The sequence below is a fragment of the Cynara cardunculus genome, assembly GCF_001531365.2.
Source record: "Cynara cardunculus var. scolymus isolate 2C chromosome LG 2, CcrdV1, whole genome shotgun sequence".
NCBI lineage: Eukaryota > Viridiplantae > Streptophyta > Magnoliopsida > Asterales > Asteraceae > Cynara > Cynara cardunculus.
The window spans coordinates 1,207,889-1,231,895 of NC_037529.1; the positions used below are offsets into that span (position 1 = coordinate 1,207,889).

General features: G+C 33.6%; 2 protein-coding genes and 1 long non-coding RNA gene across 3 annotated transcripts; 2 read left to right on the forward strand and 1 right to left on the reverse strand.

Annotated features, from left to right (window-relative positions):
* Window positions 1-1,477: 1,477 nt before the first annotated feature.
* LOC112508039 (probable F-box protein At2g36090) lies at window positions 1,478-5,903 on the forward strand. Its single transcript, XM_025112822.1, has 3 exons — window positions 1,478-1,702; window positions 4,277-4,823; window positions 5,231-5,903. The coding sequence occupies exons 2-3, from the start codon at window positions 4,319-4,321 to the stop codon at window positions 5,818-5,820; spliced, it is 1,095 nt and encodes a 364-aa protein (XP_024968590.1). The 5' UTR covers window positions 1,478-1,702; window positions 4,277-4,318; the 3' UTR covers window positions 5,821-5,903.
* A 2,868-nt stretch (window positions 5,904-8,771) lies between these two features.
* LOC112508122 lies at window positions 8,772-12,619 on the forward strand. Its single transcript, XR_003068614.1, has 3 exons — window positions 8,772-8,893; window positions 9,827-9,896; window positions 12,553-12,619. It is a non-coding gene; the product is annotated as an uncharacterized LOC112508122 (long non-coding RNA).
* Window positions 10,778-13,802, reverse strand: LOC112508121 (aluminum-activated malate transporter 2-like). Its single transcript, XM_025112901.1, has 6 exons — window positions 13,535-13,802; window positions 12,991-13,131; window positions 12,542-12,814; window positions 12,353-12,459; window positions 12,122-12,265; window positions 10,778-11,173 (listed from the first exon to the last, which is right to left on the reverse strand). The coding sequence occupies exons 1-6, from the start codon at window positions 13,800-13,802 to the stop codon at window positions 10,853-10,855; spliced, it is 1,254 nt and encodes a 417-aa protein (XP_024968669.1). The 3' UTR covers window positions 10,778-10,852.
* Window positions 13,803-24,007: the final 10,205 nt, after the last annotated feature.

Genomic DNA, 24,007 nt, shown 5'->3' on the forward strand with positions numbered 1-24,007 from the left:
ATATAAACAATGAATGACTATATAATATATTATAATTAATATATATTTATAAAATAATAATAATAATTAAATATAATATTATTAAATCGATTTCAATAAAAAAATATTTTATGAATTTTCAAAGCTATCATAATTTTCAAGCATTTAAACCTGTAATAGAGAGCGTAACTAGCGATCCTCTTTATTTTTTTATTTTTTTGTTTTGAAAATATTTCTTTAGAGTATCTCTAGTTTAAGGTATTTTACGAAAGCAAAAAGTATGGATTTGGAAAAATTATTAATGGGGAGAGTTATAATAACTTCATATTCTATTAGTTTTGCACATTGATATTGGCTCGTCTTAAAAGTAGTGTAAAGTGACTTTTTTGGTTAGTTTTTAATATATTTTATTGTTTTTATACAAGTATCTTGGAAGGTTTTTACAATTAAAAAAAATAATTGATCTATAAGAACTATTATTATGAAAAGTTCTTGTAGGAACCTTATCTCTTTGGGTTTTGTACAAGAACCTTGGTTCTTACCACAAAGTTTGTGGGAATTGCCAATTTTGTAGTTTTATTTTATATATTTTATTGATTTTATAATAATTGTTGACGTTAAAAAAAATAAATGGGACCTATAAAAATGAGGTTATTATAAGAGCTACCATTATGACTTGAATTCTTAATTTGATAAGTTGGAAGTGAGGTGGCAAAATAAATATGCGAAAAAGAGGTTTTGACAAGATGCTTTTAATGTCAAAATCATGCATTAGCAAATTTTTACCAAATCTCCAATATTTCTAAAATAACAAACTTTTTACCAAAAAAAACAAAAAAAATAAATGACTTGTAGGAACTATCATTATGGAGAGTATTTATAAGAACCTCATCCCATTTTGGTTCTTGTACAAGAACCTTGCTATAAAGTTTGTTTGAAGTGACATGGTTTTTTATTTTTATTTTTTTGACTTCATAATAATTATTGATGTTGTAAAAATCAAGAGGACCTATAAAAAAGAGATAAAGAATTAACATTGTGGACTTTTAGAAGAATTTTTAATTTAATGAGTTGGAGATGAGGTGATAACAAATAAGGTAAAAAAGAGAAGATGCTAAAAAGTAAGTTTTAATATAAATATATATGAGTATGAAAATTATCAGGTAGAGGTGCATCTAACCAATTCTACTTATTAATGATTTGATATAATAAGTTTTAATATAAATATATATGAGTATGAAAATTATCAGGTAGAGGTGCATCTAACCAATTCTACTTATTAATGATTTGATATAATATGTTATCAAATACATAAAAGACTAAATTAATAAACTTTTAGATAAACACAAAGTATATATAGACATATATCCATAGATCACGTGAGGAGCACGTGAATATCTGGCTGGGAAGCATGGAAGCATCGGTGTCTTGAGAACATCGCTCAGGGGCCAAGAAAATTGTATATATATATATCTGATCAAAGTTGTCATCTACATTGAGAAAAAGAACACACACTCACAATTGAAGGCGAGATTAGACACTTGGTCTTTTTGTTTTTATATTTGTAGAAAAGAAAGTGGGTGACCAGTTCATCTATAGATTAGTTTACACAAAGAAACAATTATATACAATGGTCAACAGATGGAGGTCGGTGATATTTCACTGTTTCTGGTTCAACTGATGGTCCGATCAAGTGAGAATTTCTGTTTCTGATTCACCTGAGGTGTGTGTTCTCTCACCCCCTTTTTGTAGTTCACTTTTTGGCCATAATTTTGTGAGTTTTTGATATATAAGTTATGGTTTGGATGTGGGATTATGTTTTAGTTTTGAGAAATTGATCAAAATAGTTATTTTAACAGGTTTAATTCACCTCTTGACCAATTCTCTCCTATACTCATGAAAAAAATAATATCTTCGGAAGTGTCCTTGGCACAACTTATGAAGGGGGCATTTTTCTAAAAAACCTTCAAGTGCCACTTCTTTTACCAAACTCTGCTTTAAAAATTGTGGTGGGGCATCAAACTTGCGGAGGGTTGAAAACCCATTATGGTTTTGGTTCCTTCCCACTTTAGAATCTGCGGAGGAGCATCAAAAGGGCTGAAAGCCTTTTTTTCCAATTATCATTACAAGCCACGTCCTAGATCTTGAAAACCTCATATAAGCTAATTTTTATTTAGAATACCTCTCCGTAAGTTGCAACTCTGACACTTGTAGAGGTAGTGACTTTTTAGCAGGAGTGAGAAAGAAATGGCTAAGAGGTAAATTGGACCGAAGAAAATGACTATTTTGGTCAATTTCTCTTTCGTTTACTTGGGTTTAGTATAACTTCAATTTGCATTTTGATTTCTTTATTATGAGGAAAAGATATATTGGTGGTTCATGGAAGCCATGAAATCCTCCAAGTTTAAGAGAAGGAAATGTTCTTATTCTTGTTCAATCGTTTGCTCTAGCTCATGAATTTAGGGATCTAATTTTTTAAATTTTGATTAGTATTAATCTATCTTTGTGATACAACAAAAATAAGATGATTTGGGAGTGTGGTTCTTGTTGCAGGTTAACTGTTTCTTTGTACTTGTTATAGTCTCTTATAATCATTCTCCTCGGTATATACTGAAACCTTGCATTTGTCGATGAGGGGTCTTTTGAAGATTAATATGTAGTTCCACACTTCCACATGTTCTTAAATGAGGTCTACCACTCTAGGTCTAGGGTCCACTTGGGCAATCTATACTTGTAGGTCTAGGGTCCACTTGGGCAATCCATACTTGTCTGGCTCCTCATCTCTTAGGCACTTTGGATGCATCTGGTATTGAGAGAGGTAGGATAGGACATGGTATAACTGAAGAAGACCGAACAACTGTACCACCTTTGGTAAGAAAGAACTGACAAGACATATTAAAGTGATCAATTTATTCCTCACGAGTTGTTTATATGTTCTATATATTTTGATTAATTTGTGTAATTTATTAAATTATAATAAAACAAATATTATTTTAACAAAGTTCTCGTTAAGACGATTAAAATGATACCAACATAAAACATTTATATAGTTTCCAATTTTTATTTTATTCCTTTTTTTATTATTAATATTTATTAAATTACATAAATTAACCAAAATATAGAAACAATATAAAAATAATATTTTGAGGACTTAAAAGTAAAAGTTTAAAGAGCATAAAATATGACAAATAAAATTTAAAGGATGAATAAAATGTAAATATTGAGGTGTATTTGATGTTTTAGAGGAAAATTATGTTTTATTTCGAGGTTATATTGGTAAAGAATTATGTTTTAGAGGAGAATTATGTTTTAAATATTGAGGAAAATTTTGTTCCATGGGATGGGGGTGGAACACGCCTGTTCTGTTCCACTCTGTTCTTGTCATGTTCCACATAGAAGTCGTGTCAAACGTGGAACAGTGATTTCAGTTTTTGTCTTGTCCAGTGTACCAAACGCACCCTTTGGGATATTCTGTAGCTTCCGTTGGAAAGGCGTGTTAGAATTCCGTATCTACTAAAATTTGGGTAATATGGGGTTTCATGGGCCCTCGGATGTGGGGCGGGACGAGCGATTTTGCTCAAATACACAACATGTTTCGGTCCGAATCTTGTTGGAGACAGCTTGAACTAGCCTTAAGGCCGAGTCAGCCTTGTAATGCCTCCTCACATGTGGTTCCTAGGGGGCGGGATCCATGTGAGTCCAGTCGGCGCCGGTAATCCACTTTTGCTAAAATATGAGGTTCCACTTATTCTTCGTTTCTTACATTGTTCAAAGCCTAGGTTTACTACTATAGGGACTCGCCATTTTGGGGTGTAATATGTACTCGTGTAGCCCCTCACCTGTGCATCCCCGTGTCAACACTATGGGACAATCTGTAGCCTATGTTGGAAGGGGCGTGTTAGCTTTCCACATTGGCTAGTGTTGTAATTATTCTTCTCAATATATGCTATAATCTTCGTTCTTTCCTAAAATGACTTTTTGGAGAGTAACTGCCCCTTTATTAGCAGTTTAATGTGACTCACATCTTATTCGGTCAACTATACAAGACTCTTTGGTAGTGGCTTAATAGTATAGCAAGTGGCTTATTCTGTAAGCTGGTAGAAAGGAGCTTTATGTAGAAAACCAAGTTTTTTCCAAACCTGTCATTACCAATTAAAAAACGCGCTCCTTTCTTCTAGAGAGATTAATTCACACAAACAGATTAATCAACATAGGAATTAATGAAAAACCAACGAAACAGCCCATATATAGGCTTCCACATATTTTCACGGTACTTAAATATTTTTTCCCTTTTTAGATGATCTAAGGACTGTCAACGATTGTGGCACCAATCAGAAACATGGATACATTAAATAGCGATCTTTTCTACGATATACTGAGACGTCTAGACGGTGCAACATTAGCTAGCGCAGCGTGTGCTTGTGTGGCATTCAGTGCCATCTCGAAAGAAGAACGATTATGGGAAGATGTATGTTCTTCAATGTGGCCTTCAACGAAACGGGAAGATGTCAAAAGTTTAATATCGTCCATCGGAGGGTTTAAAAAGTTCTATGCGGATTGTTTCCCGCTTATTGTAAACAAAGATGTTCCTGAAGTTAGATGGCGAGATTATCCTGAAGAATGGTCCGAAGATGAATATTACAGTGATGATGATGATGAGTTAGAAAACGTTTCGCCATCTGATTTTGTGTCGATTGTGGATATCAGATATAAAGAAAAGACTATTTGTTCGAAAGTCGTATGGGGGATACCGAACGCGAGTGCTTATGATCGTTGGTTTTCTGATTGCCCGTTCAGAATCGATCTTTTCACATATTCGGTTAGAAATGATGATGATCATCCAGGTACCATCTTTATCTTCTATTTCTATTGCATTCTATCATGATCAAATGTTAATTGTAGATTTGATGCCTCTTTATGAATATAGAATGTAGAAGTAAGATAAAAAATCACAATTGAATCCCAAGAAATTGAAAAGAAGTGGTCGCCTCTTAATGGAACTATTAAGAGGTAAACAAACAGCCCCTAAGGGATTGTAGTCGGCATCAGGTAAAAGAGTAAAAAGCCTAAAACATTATCGTTAAGCTAAAGGCCAAGACGTATACTATTGGGTAAAATGTTGAAGCATGTATATTTGAACCCCAAAATTTCTCGGTCTTGTTCCATATCTCACATTGGTACGCACGACCTATGCATGTAAATATTGTGTTTCTTGATTGAGGGCTGGCTAACATCCTATCAAATCGCGTAGGCGAAGTTACTCTTTCGGTTTCCGATGGTCTGCCGCCCGTAACCTCCATCGAAAAAGAGAGAAAAGACGGAAAACTATGGCACGAGCTTCGAGACGGGATCCGACTGAGTTGGATAATCGTGAATCCGAAAGCCAAACAATCCGCAAATCTATCAAGCTGGTCCGCGCTCGATGGTCAAAGACACTGGCCAACGAACAAAGACTTCATGTTACATTTCGGAACCGTCGTCCCCGCCAAAGACATCCTTCCTTGTCGGGTCGTCAAATGCATCATCGGGATGAAGTTTCGAGTGAGCCATGTTGAGGGTAGCGGGACCCACACGAGGCTCGAGTTAACGGAAGTGTGTTTGCAGTTGGGAGACATGGAAGGTGGGCATGTGAATGGAAGAAAGAGTTTGATGGTGCTGAAAGAAGCATTGAGGTGCGATAGGAGCAAAAACTATGGTTTGGTGGTTGAGTCTTGTGAGTTGTATGCAAGAGTGCAAAGTGAGATTAAAGAAGAGAAGATTAGATATGAAAATAGGTTGGAAAAAATGTGTGTTTTTGGTGGGATTATGAGTTTGATTGTGTTATGTTGCTATTTTATGTGAAGTAGAATAATGGGAGGTTACATGTAGATATGTCATTTGTTAAATGTATGTTTTGATGGAGGTGGGAATCTGAGCAATCTGTTTTATGTAGTATTTATAACGAATAATTTTGAATGACAATGAAATATTATTCATTACGAATACTAGAAGGATATTCGTATAATACAGTAAGATACATCTCGATTTTAATGCTTTGTTTTATTCTTTGTCTTCGTTGATGTTATAATACGGTTTTGGAAAAAATATAACTTTTTTATTTTTGATAAAATATACGTTTTAGGATATCATGAAAAAATTTGAAAAAAATACATCAAAATTAACATCAATTTAACTATCTAAAGGTTCTCGTTCTTTTGTGTAATTTCTTTAATTCGATATTTTTTATTTTAGTTTAATTTGGAATAATAACGAAGTAACTTGTTTTTGGTTTAATAATATAATTTTTTTTATAAAGATAACAATTGTTAGAACTCAATGATTATCCTTATTATATATTAGATTTTTTATATTTAAAATAAGATGTTTATCATGTATTTGATTATGTTTATGTGCAGTTAGTTACATGAATTCAACATGGAGCTTTAATAAGTTGTACTTACGCACAATTTACTTGTAATCGTGAATTTTAAGTAATGTACATTAATAAACAGTACTTCATGTATAAAAAATGGTTTTTAAGAGTTTTAGTCAAATATTTTATAGTATAGTATAGATATGTTATGATATTCATAATGAATATTTATTGTATTATTTATTATAAATAACCCTACACAATAAATATTATTTAGGATGAGGATTGGATTGAGTTGGGTTGGGTTGGGTTGGGATAGATATATTTATCACCACAACTTTTAATGAGAATTATGTATTATTTATTATAAATACTATACAAAATAGATAGTTCTTTTTAAAGCATTTGAGATTCCTAAATAAAGGTACCTATCTACATGTACTTATTAATATCATTCTCAAATTACATATCAAAACTATGATTTGACATGATTTTAATGCTAATAGACGTGCAAATATAAGACGTAGACTAAATGCACTCATATATGTTGTTAAGTGCACATTTATTTACTAATTTTCTCTTTACGCATATCTATATTAACACTTATTTCTTTATGTTTTTAATGTATAATTTGACTTGATTTTGACATAAAAAGAGTGTATATATCATATATGATTTCATATATTGAGAATGTAAAAAACAGATCTTAATGTTAATATGTGTAGAGAAGAATTTATATGTAGTGATGCATTTACGACATCCGTTCCATATAATAAACATCCATGCGCTAATTTATGAATAGCAAAAATGTTTTTTTTCTTCAAGAACAGATTCAAATTCAACTTTAACATATTCTTTATTTTAAAGATTTGATCTTAAATGAGTTTTATGACTTCCTAACCTATTAAAAAATGACTTCATTCTCATATGAAAAAATAAATCTATCCTGTATTATAAAACATTTAACAAAAACTCTTAAAAATTATATTTTTATGGATGAAATACTGTTTATTTATTGATGCATATTACTTAAAATTCAATATTATAAGTAAATTGTGCATAAGTATAACTTATTAAAGCTCTATTTTTGAATTCATGTAACTAATTGCAGATAAACATAATCAAATACATGATAAATATTTTATTTTAAATAGAAAAAATTAAAATATAATTAAGATAGTTATTGAGTTTTAACAAAGTATTTAATTATCATCCTTATAAATATTATATTATTAACAAAAATAGATTACTTTGTTATTAAATCTAAATTAAATTATAATAAATGATTAAACTTAAAAGATACCGAGAACTTTTAAATAATTAATTTAATACTAATATCGATATATTTTTTAAAATTTATATTTAATTCAAAATAAAAATATTATCGTTTTCTATAAACACATAAAACTGTATTATATCAGTAGAGAAAATGAATAAAATAAAACATTAAAATCAAGATGCATCTCATTTCATTGTACGTAGGAATGGCAACGGGCCGGGTTCGAGCCGGGTATTGGTATCCCCGTCCCCGAAACCGATAGCTAAAACCATCCCCGTAACCGTCCCGATCCCCGTCGGGGATCTTATCGGGGATCCCCATCGGGTCCCTGCGGTTTCCCCGATCCCCGTTGGGGAACCCGTTAAGAATAAAAATTCTTTTTTTCATCGTTGGTTATAACCGAACCCGAAACCCGAAACCGATATGAAAAAAATTACWATATGTTAATTTTCACAATTAAAAGTAAATTACAATTTTTTAAAGATCTAAGTTTAAATGTCTCAAACATAATTGAACCAATTACAAACAATGTATTAGATTACAATATAAAACTAAACAAAAATTCGAACATCATACAACTAAAATCATGGTTTTTGACAAATAAACTAGACTTTTCGTGAGCTTTATTTGGGTTGTTGAGGTAAAGTGGATAATTTTTTTTAAAATTTAATGTTACTTTTTAAAAAAAATATTATATATATATATATATGTATATAAATTAAAATAAATAAATAAATAAATATATATATATATACATATCGGGCCGGGCCGGGCCTGTGATCACCGCCCCTGTCCCGTCCCCGTTAAAATCCCCGAATTAGTCCCCGATAAAATGTCCCCGAACTCGGCCCGAAAGTTTCGGTTTTCGGTTTTTACCGTCGATTTCGGTTTTTTTTGCCATCCCTAATTGTACGAGTACCCTTCTAGTTTAATTAAAACTTATTTTACTAAAATTTTCAGACCGGTCAAGATTGGGTCCATATCCATCATTGTGTAATGACCCGACCCGTTGCTAGAGCAACCGGACCGTTCTTTCCTTATTGGATCGGATCCTAGTCGGATGCATCTCTCGCTACTCGGGTCGTATAAAGAAAGGGATTAACGCGGGAGAAGGCCATCATCCCTTTCGAAATAAATTCCGGTGAGCGTGTTCACCCACCGATCTCTGCTGCCATAACTATCTTCATTCGATGATTGCATCGTTTAACTTCAGATCCTCTCTCCGGTGATCCAAACATCAAAGTGCTCGATTCTGATCTACGGTTGTGAACTTGATTCCTGATGTAAGTAAATGCAAGTTTATTTCAGTTTTCGCATGACTGTTAGATCAGTTACTGATTCGATACAACATATGTGAACTTGATGTTCTCTGAGATGAACGATGCGTTTTGAACTATCTTCATTCGATGATTGCATCGTGTAATTTCAGATCCTCTGATTCCTCTCCCCGGTGATGTTCACATGAAAGTGCTTGATACCGATTTACGGTTGTGAACTTGATGTTAACCGTAACCGGATTTCTTCTACAATCGTGTGAATCACTTTCCAAATTCGATATTTCGACCGTATATGTCTGGTATCACGAAATTCGAATTGGGATAATTGTAAAAGCAACAATCTTGATTTTGGCAGAAATCAAGATCAAAAACCAGAGAGAATATAGAGTATCTCCAATTTTCCGTGTGTGCCCCAAAGAAACTGATCATCCGAAAATAGATCTCAAAACTCAAAACGGGAGTTACCAAGTTATAGAATTCACAATCATGCCACAGAAAATTCAAGAATTTTTCATTATAAACCCTATACTTATATAATTTCGGGCCGGGGCGCTGCCCCACACCCCGCTAGTGGCGCTGCCCCTTGGGACCCCGCCCGCTGACCAGTCAGCGGGACCCCCGTTTTGCATTCAGGGGGCGTTGCCCCCTAAATATTACCGGGACCGACTTAGACTAATACAAGTGTGCACTCCACACTCTCCATACTTGTTTTAGAACAAAGTTCAATCCCCTTGAAACAYACGTATAAAATCCATTACACTAAATGTAACCGGTGACACTAAAATCACCAACACTTGATTCCTAATGCAAGTGAGTGCAAATTTATTTCAGTTCTAGTACGATTGTTACATGAGTTACTGATGTGAACTTGATGTTTTTTGAGATGAATGATGAATTTATTAACTATCTTCATTCGATGATTGCATCGTGTAATTTTAGATCCTGCTCCCTGTGATGCGAACACGAAAGTTCTCGATTCTGATTTATGGTTGTGAACTTGATCCCTAATGTAAGTAAATGCAATTTTATTTTAGTTTTCGCATGATTGTTACATCAATTACTGATTCTATACAACTCATGTGAACTTGATGTTTTCTGAGATGAACAATGAATTTATTAAGCCCTTTAAACAGTTCATGGAGATCATAATTATAATCCCCAATTGTGAAAGGCAATTTTAGCACATTGGTGTTAGTAAGTAGTGATTAGCAAGTTGGGGCAATTTTGAAGCAGCAGTTATTGGTTACACCACATCTTATGAAGTGGTTTAATTTTGCAATCTCTTGCTGGATGTATCATCCTGATCTGGGAGCAGTGAGGGTTTTACCATGCAACTTTGAGTGAATTTTACCTGGTATTAATGGATTGAAGCTAATATAAAAGGGTGGTAGTTTTTTGGTTAGAATGTATTGGTTGAGTCTGAATAATGCAAGCATGATATAAGCTGTGTTAGGATTCAACCCAATCATGATAGTATTGGCTCATTCCTATTTCATCCGGGTTAATACCATATTTTGGAATACCCAACCCAAGTTCGATTTCTAGTTTGTTTGATTCACTTTTTATGCTGGTGATGATTATTATTCTATATCATTTTACTAACAATGTGGACCATAATAATAGAAATTCAGAGATAATAATAATCATATGCTTGCACTACCTTTTTTCACCTTTTCCGACACATTGTTTCTAATCCTTCAAGCTTCCCTTTATCAACAAAAGGAAAAAGCTAATATGTTTGATGATGCAATTTGTTTACCGTTGTGGCTCTAACTAGCGATATGTTGGACAGAAATTGTAGAGAAGTTTCCCTTGTTCATAAATTCTATCAAGATGTATATTTAAGGCACTGCTTGCATCATTCGGCATATAAATTTGCAGGTTATTGTGTTTCCTTAAGTTGGTCTGGGTTACCACCTTCAGTGTTTAATTACCCATATTGGCATATGCTTAACCCACCTATAGCTATTTAGATTGAAAACCAGCAACCTGACCAAGCTCTTCAACTTCTTTGGCTATGACTTTTACCTTATCGACTATCTCCATCAGTAGAAATAAGAAGTTTGCTATAGGAAGAGCTTCAACATTTTCGATCGCTTGTAGCTCTGAAGTCGAAAGTATGCTCAACTCTAGTTCGATGGACTGCAACCCAGGAAGCATTAGGACCTTTTCCTGGCCCCTTCTCATTTTCATGATACTTTCTCCTAGCTCATGCATGGTAAGTCCAAGTGAGATCCCTACATTATTGAATTTCTCTTTGATCACTTGTTGTAGCCTTGTTGAGGGCTGATAACACAAATTAAGATAAATGTTACTAAAGGAATTTAAACCAGAAAAGTTTACAATTCCTCCTTTCACTACAACAAAAATCGAGTTTATAGGACGGCAAAAGTGTTTATGTTTACTTTATAGGACCAAACCTTTATGTGTCATATCTAAAAGTGTTGTAATAAGTTTATAGGACGCTTTTGGACATATTAACAGGTTTTTTTTATTAACCTGGATATCAAAACCGCTATACGAGCCGACTAATCCCAGGGCGACCACCCGCGAACCGCATTTGAACCTCCGTAGCCACAATGGGATTCTTATTCCTCCTTGTATTCGAACCTGGGACCTCCAGGTACTTTTGACCTTTGGAGCCCAAGCTCAAACCAATTGGGCACCACCCTTGTGGTTCTTAACAAGCTTTTTAGGACACTTTTGAAACAAAGTGCCTATTAGCCCTTTTATAGGACACTTTTAAGAAATGTTCTAAACACATCTTTTTATAGGTCACTTGTTTTGTAAGATACCTTTTTAGATAGTATCCTATAAAAGGGTTAATAGGACACTTTGTTTCAAAATTGTCTTAAAAAGCTTGTTAAGACTCTTGAAAGCATTCTATAAACTTATTACGACACTTTTAGATAGGGCACACAAAGGTTTGGTCCTTTAAGCTTAAGTCCTATAAACTAGTCTATTAGGACAATTGAACATTTTGGCGTCAGCCACAAGGGTTGTGGCGTAGTGGTTGAGGTCCTAGGGAATGTGGTAGAATATCCCATCTGTCCAGGATTTGATTCCAGGTGTGCACAACAATTGTGGCCATTGAGTTTGTCAAGGCTAATTTCTTGCAGTCACAAATCTTCTGGATTAGTCCAGGCATAGCCTGGGACACCCTTCCCAAAAAAAACACTTTTGACGTCCTATAAACTTGATTTTGTTGCAGTGCATGATAAGTAGAAGTGAGACCTGTAATGGTGATTGAATACATGCTTGCAATGACAAAATGATAGAAGCAAGCTCCCTCAGCAGCTCTCCTATCTGTAGATATTTCTCCCAAGGATAGTAAAATCCAAAACTTCCATGCCAGGGTTCCCACCTTGCAAAATTGGCCTAAAAATAAAATGAAATGAAAGCAAATAAGAAATGAAAGCAAGTGTGTTATATGCTAAATAAAGTTATAGTAACCAGTGATATTACCAGTGACTCATCACTTGACTTTGAATGCAATATTGATTTGCAACTGCTCATGTTGATGCTTTGCCGGCCTTCTTTTTCGCTGTCACTGAAATATGCTTCCATGCATTCTGCAATTCATCATTTAAATGTTCTGAGAATAATGTGCTAAAGTTGTTACAAGTTTACGTCCTTTTTTGTGGGTGTGAATACCTTCAATGCAGCAAGCTAGTTTGTTGAACTTGGAGGATGTCGAGTGATGAAGTTCTTCACCTGCCCACATGGGGAAGATAAGGAAGCTGGTGATTATGCAGATAGCAAATCCCATACCAATTGTAGTGAGACGTTCTCGTGCTAGTTCCGAGATTTTATCGGCACGCAAACCCGACACAGCTACCAGACTGAAGGTGAGGATGAAGATCAAGAACCCGTAATCATATTTCTTTTTTATGCTTGGAATCATTCGACAGTATGTTGCCAAAGCACCTAAGCATCATATGATATTATTTAGAGTGAGTTAACATTTGCTGAAACTCTACCAGTTGTCATTACTGTTCTACTTTCGTATCAGACACCCCAGGGTCTACATTTAGGGTCTAAATTTGCATCACAGATCACTTTCATCATGCATGTTCATAAATAAGTAATGGATTTATCCTTACCAAAAATGAAAACCGAGGTTCCAACAACTATTGTGTTTCCAGTCTTTCCAAAATCTTCTGACAAAATTGCTGCCAAACACCCTAATCCACCTCCGGATATGGTTCCTATTCCACGAAGTAATCCTTTGCTTAATGTGGCACCTGTCATATGTATCATCAAACAGATGGAATTGTTATAAGAGCTGAAAAGTTGACCACTTCATATACCATTAGAATTACAGAATGGGGGTCAGGTCCAGGGCAAAACCACAAAAAATGGAAAACTAACACCCTAGTAACTGTTCATCTGGACGGTATGCACATGTGCATAAAAGTAATTCTTAAGCAATTTGTTTGGTATGCACATGTGCATAACATGCACACGTGCATAAAAACCAAAAAACAGCTTTAGTTACTTGTATACACATGTGTATACCGTCCAAATGAATGGTTACCAGGGTGTTCCTCAGTTTTTCATAATTTGGGAGTTTTTCCCTAAACCTCCGTCTACAGAATGGTTGCACTTAAACCATGGAATATATTTCTAGGATGTGATATTACTGACCTGCATAGAAATCGTAGACAACCACAACAGTCATGATAGCCCACATGGCATTTTCTCCAACCTGCTCGAAAAGGGGATCGAGGAGATAGATAAGTGAAACTAAGACCAAGGCAGTTCCAACCTTGATACTATGTATAACTTTTTTTGCATGCTGTTCATGATGTTTGTCTATAAAATACCGAACATTAGAAAGGAAAAAGAGTTTGCTTTGCTTCTCATGGTTAGGAGAAGGTTCATTTTCACTAGAAATGTCCATTGTGGTGCTCATGGTTTTTCCACTCTTTTCCTTTTGGGATCAATCCCACTTTCTTATATAGCAATTTTGATGTGGGAGATACACTTACAAGGCAGCCATGAGATATGGAACATGCTTAAGTGCCAAAGTGGACATTTGTCTCCTGACCGAAGATGAAACAAAGTTAATGAATTTGTGTAATCACTAAGGGCCTGTTCTTTAGCAGCTTAATGACCTTAATTGGACTCACAGCTTATTCGGTCAGATATACATGACTGTTTGGTAGTGGCTTAATGATATTGAAAGTGGCTTATTAAGTAAGCTTCTAGGGAGGAGCTTTATGTAGAAAGCTAAGTTTTTTCCAAACCTGTCCCTCCCAATCAAAGAATATGCTCATTCCATCTATGACAACCCTCCCAAAGAAAAACCTTTCCAATCTATACAGATAGATTAATGCACCCAAACATCTTTATCCATACATGACTTAATGGAAAACCAACTAAACAACCCCTATCACCAATAGTGAAATAAGATGCTAGCCTCTATTCTTATTTACTTTGTCAATCTCTTAAATGTTAGCATCAATAAGATAACCTTTTAATGCATTGTCATTCAGTCAACAGTTTTTTGTGCAAAGAGAATTTGCATCTATTCATTTTTTTTATTCCATCAATTCTGTTATTATTTTAGTAGCCTACAATGCCACATATGTCCAGTTGATGGTTTAGCATCAACCCTCATGTGTAAAATCTTAAAAAGCACATGGAATGTAACTACCCAAAGCGGTAGATTATAATAAGACAAAACTAAACCACCATAATGGTTGGATATTATTTCTCCATTTAATTCCCACAGGTGTTTTGATACATTGCTGGTCTTATGACAACAAATGCGCCCCTTCTCTTCCCCTTGATGTGATTAGACATGCATTTGTGTAACCACTAGTAATATTTAAAGACAAGTACTATTGTCGTACTGAAAATTATGAACCTGTGATGATTCGTCTAAGATAAAGGTCTAAGATAGTGACCCCCCTTTTTTAATCTCCAAAAGCATGACCTGCGTGGGAATTGGGCAGAATTTGATCAGTAGGAAATAAAAACCTTAATTAAACGAAGGAGTTGGCTTAGTGGATGAGGCTTGAGACTTTGTTTCAATAGGTATTAGGTTCGAACCACGGATGCTATCAATTCCTAGCTTTGAGGCCGTGCCCACGGGCAAGAAGACCTTAAGGGCCTGTTTGTTAGCAGCTTAATAGGCTAATGGGCCTCACAGCTTATTCGGTCAGCTATACATGATTGTTTGGTAGTGGCTTGATGATATAGAAAGTGGCTTATCAGTTGGCTTTTAGGGGGAATCTTTATGCAGAAAGCAAGTTTTTTCCAAACCTATCCCTCCCAAGTCCCAAATAAAAAACACGCTTCTTCCATCTATGAAAAACCCTTCCCAAACAAAAAGCTTCCCAATCTACACAGGCAAAGATTAATACACATAAACAACTTTATCCATACATGACTTAATGGAAAACCAACCAAACAGCCCCTCACAGTAAGGGGCAATTTGCATGGACCTGTCTACTAGTTTGGCCAGAAGTTCCAAATACCATGGTGTGTAGACAAAATACTAATTATACATGGGCCTCAAATATTAAAAGTGAAAGTGCATAATACCAGTAAAGGTTATAAGCTTGAACTACATAACTCAGGGCTGTCTGTTAACAGCTTAATGAGTTTAATGAGACTCACTGCTTATTTGGTTGGCTATACATGACTGTTAGGTAGTGGCTTGATGATATAGAAAGTGAGCTTTTAGTGGGGAGCTTTATGCAGAAAGCCAAGTTTTTTCCAAACCTGTCCCTCCCAATTAAAAAACACGCTTCTTCCATCTATGAAAAATTCCACCCAAACAAAAACCTTCACAACCCCCTAGGCTGAAGCAGCAGGCTGGCCCAAGAACCTTGAAATCAACTTAAAACCATGGTGAAAGTTATTGGTAGCCTACAACTTTGAACTTATAAGGAGCTCACAAATCTACTCCTCTATCCATGTGGGACGGGTTGTTGCACAAAGAGACGCAATCAAGTAAAATAAAAAATGATCCACATGTTCTAGTGTTGCTGACATAAGGAGATTTGGTGCCTTAAAGTTCCAGTTAATGGGAAATTCTGTTTTTTTATTCTATGCATTGTACCAAATTCCGTACCTATCATCATGGTTTGTTCAACCAAGTGCGAAGACGTGTGCCACATCTGTCAATATTCCCATGTTATTTTCTACCTTATTTACACACTCGGACATCTTTGTGCAAGGATTTGAAAAGGAAACCATGCGTGAATGATTTCTTCAAATTATTTATGTGTATTCTAGAATATTATAATTTTAATGGAATGTGTGAATCCTTGTTCTACTCCATCAACGCTCCTAGCTTTTTTGATGTATGTACATATTTTATGTTGTTTCTAACTTTTACCAAAGCATTGAAGATTGTTGGAGTCTCACATCAGCCAGACTTGCGCCAAATCTTCTCTATATGGCCATATGAGTGCGTTTGGTACACTGGATTGGACAAGGCATAACAGAATAGGGATCATTGTTCCATGTTTGGCAGAACTTTTTATGTGGAACAGGCAGGAACATAGTAGAACAAGCAGGAACAGAGTGGAACAGGCGTCTTCCACCCCCACCCCACCCCCACCCCTTGGAACAAGGTAGAACAAACCTATATTTCACCAATATAATCTCAAAATAAAACACAATTCTCTTCTAAAACATCAAATACGCCTCCCTCTTTATATTTTATTCATTCTTCAAATTTTATTTACAGTATTTCATGTTCTTTAAACTTTCATTTTACAGTTATCAAAATATTATTTTTATCTGGTTTATGCATTTTGGTTAGTTGATGTAACTTATTAAATATTAATAATAATAAAATAATAGAAAATGTAAAATATAGAAACTGGAAACTACATGAACTTTTTATTTTGGTGTCATTTTAATCGTCTTGACGAAAACTTTCTAAAATATATTTTGTTATAAAAATATTTATTTTATTATAATTTAATAAATTACATAAATTATTTGAAATATATAAAAGATATAAATAAATTATTGGGGGTAAATTGGTCATTTTTCTATTATGTCATGTCCAGTTTTGTCTTACCAGACGCTGAACAACTATTTTGTCCTATTCTGTCATGTCTGTACCAAAGGCACCCTATATGTTGGAACTGCCCTTCTCTCTCAAAGGGCTCTTTTGGAGTGTAAATATGGGAGTTACACATATTCTCAAATGGTATCAGAGCCAAGGTCTAGTAGCATTCTAGGGACTCAACACTTTGGGGCAATCTGTACTCATCTAGTCCTTTCTCAACACTCTTGGACAATTTGTGCCCGTCTAACCTCCATTGGACGGGTAATGCTGGAGTCTCGCATCTACTGGCTTTGGACCATATCTCCTCTATATATGTTGGAACCTCCCTTCTCTCCCAAGGGCTCTTTTGGAATGCAAATCTTTGGGTTCCACGTGTTCTTACAAAGATAACTTAGAGTTCCTTGAAATTTGCCAAGGATTGTGTGTTTAAAGGTTTACAATGTCTTTAAAACTCTCAAATGTTGTGTAAGTTAGTGTTAATGAGTACAATTTAGTCTTCATGAGTGACTTTTGAATATTGGTGCTGCAGCAATGGAATTATGAGATTGATGTGAAGTGCCATATTGGAGACATTGGAGCCCTCTGCATAATATCAGGTAAGGTTTGCAACTTTTATGCAGATATTTCTGTAATATGAAATTCCGTTCACATAACCTTTACACGATATTTTATCATCTTTAGAGGGAAATAGAAACTTTCACTCACTAAATTATGCCATATGTATGCTAGTTGCATGAGCGATCAACAAAACACTGATGAAAATTGAATTGCATGAAGTCCACAAAACCATGATTCAAGCATGGATTCAGAGGCTCGTACAAGGACAAAAATAATTGAGATATTTAGGTATACAACCTTAAATGAGATTTTAATTCAATCCATGACCTTCAGATGAGTATGGAGCCATTTTCTTTTAATTAAATCCATGACCACTGCCAGGGGGTTTCCCCTTGGACCACCCGCCTTATATGCAGAGGTGGATCCACAAACTTTTATCAATGGGGGCACACTTAGAGGGGTCAAGAATATTATAAACCGGTAACTGATCCGAACCAAGACGGTTTTGAGTTATTGGATTTTTCGAATTAAGCGGTTTGGTTAACCCAATAAAGAAATGAGATAAGAATGTCGATAAATCAAAAATAAAAAACAAATGAGTAGCAAATTGTAAATCAAAATAACAAATCCAAATTAAATAAAAAACAAGCTTAAGAACCCCAAAATCAGATAACAACACAATAAATATAGATCTACAAAATAATAAAATGCAAAAAAAAAGTGGGAAAAAGAAACAAAAATAGTGGTTTGTTAAATCAATAACATTATAACAAACAAAATAATAGAAATAAGACGTTGAGACCTTGAGAATTGGGGGCATCATAAGAATTTTACCATAAAACAAAATTTCCAACACTTGTATTGAATTTTTTGTTGGGGGCAAGTGCCCCCTACCAGCTACGCATAAATCCACCCCTGGCCTTTTGGTGATCTAAGGTGATAGAGGCAACATTTGTGAGTGTGCACTCCTCACTTCCTAACTCAAGTTATGTATGCCTTTATACCTAGTCGATCTTTTATAGGCCACAATTACACCAAAATAGCTTGATGATCTTACCCCCTAAACCTAAACTGAGCTAGTTTGGTTTATATCAAACACTTATTAGTAGGGTCATCGTAAGTATGATTTCAAAGATAAAAAGGGTATTCCTATTGCTCATGTAATCCTGGGATAATGAGATCTGGTAGTTTAAAAAGGTGAAAGTACAGACAAAATTGAGAGGCAGGCAAGCAAATGGCTTATTGTCATTCTTATATGATGATTGTACCTAGCAACATCTGTATCTATCATGGTGACTTCTTGCACTACATCATCCTTGCACCACCATTGCCAAAAGGTTTATTAAGTAATTAATTTTCTATTCAATTTAATTATATACACGGCTGCCATTTTTTCGCAAATAAAACAAAACCAAATTTGCGGTTCATTTTCTACCTAACTTGCCATAATCATCATCACCTGAGCTTTTTGTTGAATCCTCGTATTTTGTTATGGGTTGAAACGTTAATCCTGCCACTTTAAGACTTTTTAAACAATGAATCATTTCTGATTGAGGGATGTGGAGGTGTTTGTGATCTGGGTAGCCTTTGTTGATTTAACATATTTCTGTAAACATTTTCCCTGGGGTCCTTCGATTAAATGGCTTTCTAGAAGGATTCCTTTTAAAATGCATAACCTTCCGACAGTTTTGAGAATGTCATTACTTAATAGAAGAATGCCTCTTAAACTTAAAGCACTTGTCATGAGATTTTCTGGTGCATCTGTAAATTTTCTGGTGCAGTGTGGGTGGCTGAGATTGATGGAATTGGAGAGATCGAGTCTGAGTACCTAAAGCAGATCACGTAAGCTTCTAACCTTTCTGTTTCTTAGGGTCTGCTTGTTAGCAGCTCGATGAGCTTAATAGGACTTATGTCTTATTCGATTAGCGTGACTGTTTGGTAGTGGCTTAAAGATAAGAAAGTGGCTTATGCTTTTGCGTTAAGCTTATAGAGGAGAGCTTTATGCAGAAAGCCAAGTCTTTTCCAGACCTACCCCTCCCAATTAAAATAACGCTCTTCTCATCTATGAAAAAACCTTCCCAAACAAAAACTTTCTCAATCTATACAGAGAGATTAATCCACACGGACAGCTTTATCCATACAAGATTTGATGAAAAACAACCAGACAACCCCTTAGATTGGTAATGTTCGAGTCCGTCATCGGCTAGACTTGAACCACTTCTCCTGTATATATGTTGGAACCGTCACTTTCTCCTAAAGGACTATTTTGGAGAGTGATCTTGGGGTTCCACACATTCTCACATCGTACTAGAGCCAACATATGCCACTCTACAGACCCAACACTCTGGCTAGCCCCTTCTCGACACTCTAGGACAACCTATGACAATATATGTCCATCTAGCCTTTGTAAGGGGGGGGGGGTGTCTTGGAGTCCACATCGGCTAGAGTTGGACCACTTTTCCTATATATACGTTGGAATCTCCCCTTTCTTCTAAAGGACTCTCCAAATTTGAAGAGTGATATTCTCAGAGTATCATGATCCTTTGAAAGAAAGAATCAAATAATTGAATAACGCGTAAAACGTGCACCCCTTCCATTTGAATTCATGACTGTATGCATCAACTAAAAACTGACCTAAACGGGGTCCCATGATGACCCTGTTTTAGAAAAAGATTTGGGATATGATGCTAGGAAACAATTACTAGTTTGCATAAGTGATTATATAATCTGTTAGGTAAAAGATATAAAAAGGACGAGCGCTATTATCCTCCTATCAAATCCCATTACCTCAAGTTTGGTATTTGTCTGCTGTGGCCTACAATTGGCATCATGTATGCTCATATTAGGATCTCCAAGTGCCTATTTGATTTGTAACAATTGTAAGGAAATTGAATTCCAATTTTTTGTAGATATTTTATAAGAAAACAAATTATAAATAAATATAAAAATAATTACATTGCCTTTTATTAGTTGATTATTACAGAACAAATGTTGTTTCTAACATATTTTAGAATATTTTTACAAACAAATCCTATGAAAATACCAACTACCCTATGCGAATTCTAGGTCCAATGTTTGTGGGATTTCAATTCTAGACTTTTTATTTAAACCAAATGCGGGATGAGAATGAAATTCAATTTCAAATACTATCAAATTCCACACACCAAATGGACCCCAAGGGTTATTTAGCGAAATGACCTCTGATGACCTTCTGATAGGTTTCTAGTTATTTTTGTGGACAGAAGTAACGTTCTTTTGTTTAGTCATGACATTTTGAAACGTGTCAGAAAGTCATTTAACCAAATGACCCACGTATATAGGTATGGATGTGATGCAATATGAAAGAGAACACTTCCGTTTTACAAAAACGTGAGAACATCCTTATCACATGTGAGGGGACGTGGTGGTGTGTGGACGGCTTTACCCGTGATCTAGTTTGTGCCAAAGGTTGCTCGTGTCTTTGATTTAGTATTACATGTGATGGATTATAGTATCGTATCAAGAACACCCTTATCCACGTGATGGGGCCTAGTAGTGCGCACAACTTGGCTCGCAACCTAGGTTGCTTCTCTGATTTAGTATCGTATGTATATCATATGTGATGCGATTGACTATAGTATAAGGATGCTCATACCTTTTCGTAAAATAAAAGTGTTTTCGTTTATATATATATATATATATATATATATATATATATATATATATATATAAGGCATCAAAAGTAGCAATCCCAATTAGTTGTTTGATAATGTGGATACTAACCCATTCACCATATCACAATATTAATATTGGAGAGTCCACTAGAAGAAAAAAGGTTCCCATTTCTTGTTGATGCCATGGGATGGGAAGATGGAAAATGAATCACCTGGGTTTTTATCATCTTTTTCTCTCTTGCTTTTCTTGGTCCTCAGAGTTTGTTATTTTATTAGGTTATTTGAAACAATAATTATTATAAAGATTAGAAGGGTATTCATGCAATGTAGCGAGATTTATTTTTATTTTAATATTTTATTTTATTTTCTATCTCTATCGATATAATATGGTTTTATGTGACTTTGAAAAAACGACAAATTTTTTTATTTTGAATAAAATATAGATTTGAAGATATCATAGAATTTTGAAAAAAATATCGATATCAGTATTAAATTAGTTATTTGAAAGTTATCATTTTTTGTGTAATTTCTTTAATTCAATTTTTTATTATAATTTAATTTAGGTTAAATAACAAAATAATTTGTTTTTGATTTAATAATATATTTTTTTATAAACTAGAAGGGTACTCGTGCAATGCATTGAGACACATTTCGCTTTCAATGTTTCGTTTTATTTTTTATCTATGTCGATATAATACAATTTTATATGGTTTTGAGAAAACGATAATGCTATAAATTTAAAAATATCATATATAAAATTTGCAAAAAATATATCAATATTAGTATCAAATTAATTATTTAAAAGTTTTTATTTGTGAATTTTTTAATTTAATTTTTTATTATAATTTAATTTATCGTAACGATGTAACTTAATTTAGGTTTAATAATATATCTATACTATATTATAAAGCATTTCACAAAAACTCTTAAAAACCATTCTTTATGCATGAAGTATTGTGTAATGATGCATATTACTTAAAATTCAACATTATAAGTAAATTGAGTGTAAGTACAACTTATTAAAGMTTTATGTTTGAATTCGTGTAACTAACTGCAGATAAACATAATCAAATAGAGGATAAACATCTCATTTTAAATATAAAAAATCTAAAATATAATTAAGATAACGATTGAGTTCTAACAAAATACTTAATTATTATCTTGTAAAAAATTATATTATTAAACTAAAAATATAAAAATGAATTAAAGAAATATAAAAAAAGGGGAGATTTTAAATAGTTAGTTTGTACTAATATCAATTTTTTTTTTATTTTTTAATGATATATTCATATTTATATTTTATTCAAAAATAAAAACGTTATCACTTTCTCAAAATCACGTAAAACCATATTATAACATCGACTAAGACAAAAATAAATAAGATGAAACATTAAAATTGAGATGTATCTCGCTGCATTGTGCGAGTACCCTTCTAGTTTTTTTATAAAGATAATAATCAAGTATTCTGTTAGAACTCAATAATTATCTTAATTATATTTTAGATTTTTTATATTTTAAAATGAGATGTTTATCCTTTATTTGATTATGTTTATCCGCAGTTAGTTACACGAATTCAAATATAGAGCTTTAATAAGTTGTATTTATGCAAAATTTACTTGTAATCTTGAATTTTAAATAATATGCATCAATAAATAGTATTTCATGTATAAAAAATGGTTTTTAAGAGTTTTTGTCAAATGTTTTATAATATAGTATAGATATAATAATTAAGTATTCTGTTAGAACTTAATGATTATTCTAATTATATTTTAATTTTTTTATATTTATCATATATTTGATTATGTTTATTCGTATTTATTTACACGAATTCAAACATAGAGCTTTAATAAGTTGTACATATACACAATTTATTTGTAATATTAAATTTTAAGTATTATGTATCAATAAACAGTACTTCATATATAAAAAATGGTTTTTAAGAGTTTTTGTCAAATACTTTATAATATAGTATAAATTTTGATAAGATTCATAAGTATTGTTAACTTTGTTTTATTAATAGTATTTTAATTATATTGTGTATTAAATTAATTAAAGTCTGTTATTAAATTATCAATTATGTGTCTATCAAATTAAAAGCTCGTTTACTAAATGTTTATTTGGTCACTGTTTAGAGGAACCCTTTACTTTAACGGATAGACATGGTGAGGACCCAAAATCTTGATGACAAGGTAAGTGCGAGTGACGACTCTTACCTTGTTAATGCTTACCAGATATATTATTGTATACAATGTCGTATTAATGGATTAGAAACTTGTCTAGTAAGGTAAGTGATATTAATGACTTTTCTAGTTAACGTTTATCGGATAAGCGTTTGGTAAACGACCCTTAAGTGCATGTAAGCTGGCTACTAAGATGTTCTTGGCAGTTCTCCAAGGCTTAATAGGAACTGTACATGTAAGTTGACATAGATATTAATGGTTAAAAAAATGCATTTATTTTATTTTATTATCTCAAATATATATTTCTAACCATTTAATGGTGATTTTGTAGAAGTCGCGTGAACGGTTTTTTTTCCAAATTAATACATTTGTATTATATTTTTAAATTTTAATATATATATAGGGGCCTAATCAAATGAGAACTAATTAGTTTGTGGTAACTGTGAGAACCAATATTAACTACAAATCAATAGATAAATTAGGAAATTTATAATTTTGGCAATTTTGAATTAAAATATTTATGCAAGGATATTTTTGGTATTTTAAAACTTTCCTCCCTCCTCTCTTCTCTCTCCGGCCACCGTTCTCCGGTGATATTACAATGGTATCACAATGCATCATATATGTGCTTGGGTATCACATTGATGTCGTTTGTGTGGTCGATCGAAGATGTAACACAATGGTATCACTATGC